At 37.3% G+C, this 7645-nt stretch overlaps 1 protein-coding gene across 1 annotated transcript; it reads left to right on the top strand.

Annotated features, from left to right (window-relative positions):
* The first annotated feature begins 569 nt into the window (after positions 1–569).
* Positions 570–6710, top strand: LOC113700077 (aspartic proteinase-like protein 1). The gene is made up of 10 exons (XM_027220524.2): positions 570–1355; positions 2260–2398; positions 3449–3690; positions 3801–4025; positions 4175–4310; positions 4387–4457; positions 4597–4696; positions 5282–5342; positions 5492–5563; positions 6149–6710. Exons 1-10 carry the CDS (start codon positions 1027–1029, stop codon positions 6394–6396), a joined length of 1623 nt encoding a protein of 540 aa, XP_027076325.1. The 5' UTR covers positions 570–1026; the 3' UTR covers positions 6397–6710.
* Positions 6711–7645: the final 935 nt, after the last annotated feature.

The following is a 7645-nucleotide window of genomic DNA, read 5'->3' as shown; positions in this document are numbered from 1 at the left end:
TACTGGTGGCAAATACCAACGAGTTGAGTTGAACACAAATATTAATGTACTTGTGTTTGAGTTCAAAAGTAAATTACATGAGCTCAAAAACTCAAGCTTGTAAGTAAATTACTTGAATTCAAATTCAACGAACTCTTAACTTTGGAGTTCAAACTCAACTTATTTAAAATATAAGAAACTCAAGATCAAGATCAAATTCAAGATAGAATCAAATTGATATCGAAGTTAAAGTTGAACTGCTCGGGTTTAAATGGTAAGACATACAATTTATCTTAAGATTATAGGTAGTATATATAAAGGTCGAAAAGCTTGATAGCTTTTCTAGCTGAAAATTTAAGGGCTCAAATTTGATTTGATAATGAACTCGAATTTTGATCAATCTCGACTCACTGAGCAAGCACTCGAGTAGCTCGATCATTGTCACTAGAGAACCTCCTGATCGTTACAAAGCAACTACAAAAGGTATTCTTCAATCGGAAACAATTTACTTCAATCATAGGGTTTAGTAACGTAAAATAGTTTACCAATAATTACAACAGGAAGGGCTTTTACATGGTTGAGCCTCTGCAATCTCAGACCGTTCCAATTTGTGCTCGCTGTGAAGCCCAAATCTCGTAGTACAAATCCAATTCCACGTCCTTATCAAATACGCTGAACTTGGCCCGGCCTGGCCCGGCTCGAAAAGACGCTCTCATCGGATAGAAATCATAGAATCATCAGGCTTATCAAAATGACTACTATTTCCACAGATCCGTCTTCCTCCCAGCCGGCACCATTTGTCTGTGTCTTCCTTTTTCTCCCCTTTCGTCAGCACTCACTTGAAAAGTTACACTTTCTCGGCAGATTTTAGCTTCTAGCCCTTTATTTCTTTCGGTGCATTTTAGCTCCTAGCAGCCCTTTTACTCTCACCAACCTCTTTATATACCTGCATTTTCCTGCCTACATGCCCAAGCCCTAGATCCTTCTCCATAGTCCTTGGAAGCCCTTTACTTTCTGCAGAAAATAGAGCAAATTTTGGGCTGAGAAATGGGTGTAACAACAATGTCGGGTGTACTGGCGCTGCCACTGTTGGTGATGGTGGCGGTGGTGGGGATAGAGAATGGTGGTGGTGCGGTGGCGGTGGAGTTGTTTTCTAGTAAGCTAATGCATAGGTTTTCTGACGAGCTGAAGGCTGATAGTGTTTCCAGAAGTCGGGGAGAGGTGGCCCGTTTTCCGAGGAAATGGAGCTCCGAGTACTATAGGAGGTTGCTCAGCAGTGATTTGCAGCGGCAGAAGGTGAAGTTGGGGCCGCAGTTTGATTATCTGTTTCCTTCTCAAGGAAGCACTACTCTTTCCACTGGCGATGACTACGGATGGTCAGATAAATTTGCCTCTTTTTTTTTAATATTTTTTTTCGCATCCATATATATATAAAAGAAAAGGAAAGCATAGTCAATGTGGGTTCAGCCTTGTAACGTATTATTTGAAGGGAAGAGGGGGCCAGGTGGTTGGGAAAAGGAGTCAATGACTTTGGACTGAGTCTTGGTGGTTTTGGGTGTTTGTTAAGTGGAAAATTTGTAATCGTGATAAATGGGATAATTGTTTTACAAAAGTCAATCATTTGATAAGGGTTTTGGGAAATTTAAGAGTAAGTTGAGAATGACAGATTATTCTAGTTAACTGGTCCACGAGAAAGTCAATATTTTGATAAGGGTTTCAGGAAATTTAGGAACAAGTTGAGAATGGCAGATTATGTACTTGGTTCTAGTTTATTAGTCCTAGAAAGTGGAGGGAAATGAAGGGCTATTGCGATTATGTTTTAACATGCAATGAGAAATTGATTGGAGAGATTCATAGGCTGTTGGAGCGGGATAAATCTGACATACATCATGGAAATGTATCATTTGCCTCATATTTTTGACTGGTGAAATTTAGATGGTCTGTCTGATGAGGTTGGTTCGTGGGATTGAGTTTTCTAAGATGGTTTCCGAGGAGGTTTTCCAGAATATTGTCAATTATAGTGCTTGAACCTTTTTACAGTGTCAGGATAATGATTTTCTTACTACTTTTTGAATGAATATAATCTTTCGTGAGAATGGAAGACTTTAATAAAATGCATAATTATATATTTGCTGATGGTGCTGTCATTTGATTGTTGGGTGAAATTATGCGTCATGCAAACTGCTTACATGTTAATTCTATTAGTTGTTGCCTAGATTAGTTATTTCTCATGGAAAACCCACGTCTGATTTTTTTTTTTTTTAAATCTTGTGTAAACAGGTTGCATTACACCTGGATAGATATAGGCACACCAAATGTTTCCTTTCTTGTTGCACTTGATACTGGAAGTGACCTACTCTGGGTTCCTTGTGATTGCATGCAATGTGCTCCATTATCTGCAAGCTACTACAGCAATCTGGTATGCAGGCCATTACTCTTCTGTCATACTGCCTTCTGAGTTAATTTGAGTATTCTCTCTTGTATTAAGCTTTGCTGTACTCTCAGCGCTGTTTTCATCTCTATTATCGACCTTTTTAATTTTTGAATTTAAACTACTCATTTTTGTGGTACTGACATAGTAATGCTGAGATGGTCTTTATTAGGAACGGTATATATCTGGTACACGCACTTTGATTCCTAAATAGTCCATTTTATTCCTAATTAATACAAAGGTTTGGATCACCTAGATTTGCAAATTTTGGTGGAGATAGGAAAAGAGCATGTCTTACTAGTGCTCTTATAAATTTCTATTTCCTATAGTGGGTTATAGAACTTCAGGTACATCTTAATCTCTCCCTTTTTTTACTTTCCTTCCTGTCTTTAAGTCATAATGCATCTCTAGTGAAGGTCATCTCATTAGACGTATCAATTTTAGCTTTCAAGTAGGCACACATGTTTTATCATTTTCCTTGATATTTGTTTAGCTGATTTTCAATATTTGGGATCTACGACTCCTATTTGAACTTCACGTGAGTGGCATCTCTCCTTTCTCTTTTAATCTCGTGTTCGTATTTACAGGAGCTGTAAGGTTTGTGAAGGAACTTTTGTATTGATTTTTTTTTATTTTACTTTTGGTCCCTTATGCTTTTGTGTCAGTATAGTTCCTTTTTAAGGTCTTTTATGCATTATTTACTTCTCTTCCGTTTTTTTCCTTCCTGTATTCTGGGGTTGTCGTATGTGATCTTTCGTCAACATATCTTGTAATATGTTCTTTGTTTCCTATAGTTCCTAGTCTCATCTTCCCAATATGACAAGGAAGTATATTTCTTGCCTCTTGCAAGTGGTTGACCTATCTGCATATGCACATCTAGACAAGATATGTTGTGTTATCATACAAATATAGATGTCCATATTCCATAGCCTCTCAAGGTAGCTGCGGAAGTTTAATAGTTTTAGCTACAGTTTTAGCACTTATTTCCAATGATTGATTGGCAGGTGCTCCCTGGTATTTGGGGCATCTATAATGCAGGGTAAGGATTTAAGTGAGTACAATCCCTCTGATTCAAATACAAGCAAGGTAGTGCCTTGCAGCCATCATTTATGTGAAGGCGGTTCAAGTTGCAAAAGTCCAAAGGATCCATGCCCATATAGAGTTAACTATGATACAGCTGATACATCTACTTCTGGGCTACTTATTGAAGACATTTTGCATCTCGCTTCAGGAGGCACTGCTGCATCCAAAAAGTTTGTGCGAGCTCCAATAATGTTAGGGTGTGTCCTGTATCCCTAGTACTTAGAATTTCAATAGGAATTTCTGTACAATTTTCGTTATTTTTCTTCTATTATCCAATAAAGTTGCTTTATCTTCTTTACTATTTTAGATGTGGTAGCAAGCAAAGTGGTATCTACCTAAGTGGAGTTGCGCCCGATGGTCTTATGGGTCTCGGACTTGGAAATATTTCAGTGCCAAGTTTTCTTTCAAAAGCAGGGTTCAGTCGGAATTCTTTCTCTCTCTGTTTGAAGGAGGACACGGGGAGAATATTTTTTGGCGATCAGGGAATACCTAGCCAACACACTACCCCCTTCCTACCTTTTGATGACATAAAGTATGCAATCTGTGTCTTATGGCTATTAACACCCCTTCCTTTTTGGGGTTGTTCATGAACAACATATTTGATGTTTATTATTTGTCTTTACTGACGTATTCCATCATTCTCATCCATTACACTTAATCCTTGACTTTTATTGGATATAGTGCCTACATAGTCGGAGTGGAGACTTCTTGTGTTGAAAGTTATTGTCTTGAGAAGACAAACTTCAAAGCCCTGGTTGACAGTGGGACATCATTTACTTTTCTCCCAGATGCTGTCTATCAAAAACTTGCTGGGGAGGTAGACTCTCTGCTGTACAGTCCGTCCTCTGTTTTTCTAATTCAGCATATCATTAATTGCTCCTTTTTGGTTATAGTTTGATAGACAAATAAATGCTACAAAATTTAGCTTCGAAGGAGATCAGTGGCAGTATTGCTATAAGTTCAGGTATTGGCATTAGATGAGTAGCATCTTCATGAATTGCTACACATATGTATTATCATCATCATATATCAAAAGAAAATTTAGTGTTCTTGAATTTCTTGCATCCATTCATGCCCTACATTTACCATTTTGTGGTAAACAGTTCTGAAGAGTTGCCTAAGACACCTTCTCTATCTCTGAAGTTTTCTGCAAACAACAGTTTTGTGGTCATAAATCCGGTATTTGCGATCTATGGCAGCCAGGTCAGTGCTAAGATTTTTTTTCTTACATAATTACTTATTGGTTTAATTTTGTGGGCCATTATTATGTCCTGTACGTCTTTCCCCTCTCACCCATCCCCCTTCCAGCCCACTTTCCACATTGGCTTTCAATGGTTAGTAGAAAAACGCATTTCTTTGAGTGTATACACTGAGCTAGGTTTTTCATTGGGGAAAAAAAATTTCTAAACTGGGCTAGATTTTCTTCCAAATAACGCCTCAGGATCATTCATCAATTGTATTGCTCAAGAATTCATGTTCTCTTTAGTTAGAACATTTGTATTTCACTTTGCAGATATGGTAACCAATTGTATATTTACCAAGAAAATCTCTTTTCTTATCTATCTTCTTGGATAATGATGGCTTTCAACTCTCTCTTGCCTGGACACTGGACCATACTGCTATGCAGAGAATTTGTTGAATTGCTATGTCATTTTTCTTATTGTATGTCACAGTGGAATGTATGTGGTCAAATGTCATTTCTTCTTGTCAATGGGAGCTTAAGATGGAACTCAGCTTTTCTATCATTGTTCTTCGATTAATTCAAATTTTGTGGCTTCTTTGGTACAGGGTGCAGTTGGGTTTTGTTTAGCAATACAACCGACAAATGGAGATATTGGAACAATTGGACGTAAGCAGACAGCACATCCAATAGTTTGCAGTCTTCTGTAGAGTCTAGTCTAATAATAGTAGTTAGGAAGAAAGCTGTCCAGAAAATTGAAAGTAACATGGAATCTTTTGTATTGATTTCTCATCATATCATTAAATGAACTTTTGCAGAGAACTTCTTCATCGGATATCGGATGGTATTTGATAGGGAAAACATGAAGCTTGGGTGGTCACATTCTAATTGTGAGTGCATATACGTCTACTCCATATTTTTAGCTACATTTTGTGTTTATAGTGCACCTTACCAAGTATGCTATGCCTCTGAGTTTACATGGCAAGCTATTTGATTTTCACTATGCTGCCAAGTCTTCTAATTTTGTTTGTTTTTCCTTTATCCAAGCAATTAACTCAACAGTTATTGAACTTCTAAGACTGTCACTTAAAAAAAATTTTTCTGTTCATGCAGAGGTTTTTCGTATAGCTGTTTGGCTAGAAAATAGCACTATAGCCAACCGTCAGCATATACTTCTGGCTGGCTAATCGTGTTGTTCGTCATGCCTTTTTTCTTTTGTATTTTTTCTTTAAATAACTGTTTCGGTCTCCCAGGTTGATATTTTGTGCTTTTGCCATTGTATTGTTTCTTTTGTGTTTTTCCACATTTTGCTTCATTTAGTGCATGCAGTTTAATGAATTTGCACTAGTTATAGGTTATTGGAAATAATTTATCTTTTCATGTTAATGCTAATGCATGCTACTATAAAAGCAATTGGATTAGAAATGAAAAAGATAATTGCGTCATCTGAATCTTAAGCTTCTGAATGTCATCAGGTGAAGATTTGACTGATGAGAAGGGCATGCCAATGACACCATCTGGCAGTGCCTCTCCCAAACCCTTGCCAACGACTCAACAGCAAAGCAAGCCCAACGGCCGAGCAGTTGCTCCTGCCGAGGCTGGAAGGGCACCCTCAAAGTCAACAGCTACATCAGTGTTTCTGGTTCCGGGACAGTTCTACATATCAGAGATGATGTTAATTTTTTGGCCAGCAGCATATATATTCCTAGCCTTCTACTGTTGATTACGGCATGCCCTTGTATATCTATCTATCCAATCTCATAACCTTATATATAAATCTAGTTTAAAGCAGATATTTACACCTCTGCTGCGTCATTTTCCCCCCCTTTTTTTTAGATAGCATGGGGATTACAGGTAAATGAAGTTTTGTTTCATTTCCCTCCTTTTTGGTCATCTCATAGCTTTAGTTATTGACATATGTAATTATTTTCTTCTATAAGTATAGTGCATGTGAAGCTGCCATTGTCCTTGTAATCTTTTCGCTTGTGTTTTGCCTGTGGAGCTTATGAAAATGCAATTAATGACTCTTTGTCCTTTTGGATGTTGTTCTCTGTGGTACGCTGGTTTGAGTGCCCATTTTTTGATTCAGAAAGTCTTTAAGATGGATTTCTTTGCGTATGATTTTGTTCATAATAGTTAATAGACAGTAGTATCTTCCTCTGTTTAGAACCCGGAAATAATTGAAGCTCCAGATGTTCAGGACTCTTGATGAAGATTCCATTATTGAACAAGGTTGATTAAGGCTGCACCTGTTTCTACTGAAGAAATCATAATTCTACAAACACTGCCTATTAGTCCAAAAAAGACAGCCTGGATTGTGGGATGATGTTGAAACGGACATGCTAACAACCAACTTGGAATACTACTTACTGTTTGCCATTTTTATTGTTGTGATGCTTCATGAATAAGATTGAAGATTTGTTTGTATATAAACCAAACTCAAAACCTACTTGAGCAACGATGAATGATGGACTTGACCACACTGAATACTTAATACGCAGTTTGTCTCCATAATTTTTAGGATTAATTAGCCTCCGGATGCAATTGCAATATACTACAGTGTATTATAAGAGTTCTTATCCATGACGAGAATAAATGAACTACTATGAATGATACAACTATTTGTGCATCACAAAACTTGTCTGTTTTTTGAGTGGATTTGGAAGCTGTCCTCCCTGTAATTGGTAATTAGGTATAATGAATTTCATAGCGATGATGCTGATGCCGAACACAAAATTATCTAAAACGGGCTGCAACGAAATAATTGGGAGTCCAGACATAGAAGATGTCTACTCCACAAACTAAAGTGATGGATTTTTCCAGTGCATCCTCTATTCATCCCTCTTGTAACAATTAACACTCTCTTATTTCCTCATAGAAAACATGAGAAAAGCCATATTGTATTGTAGCTAGTATTGCTAGTGTTTTAGAACTACTAATTCAATTTCTTGATTGATTTAAGATGAACCATA

Source organism: Coffea arabica, chromosome 7c, assembly GCF_036785885.1.
Source record: "Coffea arabica cultivar ET-39 chromosome 7c, Coffea Arabica ET-39 HiFi, whole genome shotgun sequence".
Classification (NCBI taxonomy): Eukaryota; Viridiplantae; Streptophyta; class Magnoliopsida; order Gentianales; family Rubiaceae; genus Coffea; species Coffea arabica.
Note: the sequence above shows the minus strand (reverse complement) of the source record. Positions and strands in the feature narration are given on the sequence as shown.

Bases quoted from the DNA above. Each gene is read 5' to 3' on its own strand.
- LOC113700077 (XM_027220524.2), top strand. From the start codon at position 1,027: ATGGGTGTAACAACAATGTCGGGTGTACTGGCGCTGCCACTGTTGGTG. The intron at 1,356-2,259 runs GTCAGATAAATT...TTGTGTAAACAG, and splicing joins ACTGGCGATGACTACGGATG to GTTGCATTACACCTGGATAG. The intron at 2,399-3,448 runs GTATGCAGGCCA...TCTATAATGCAG, and splicing joins CAAGCTACTACAGCAATCTG to GGTAAGGATTTAAGTGAGTA.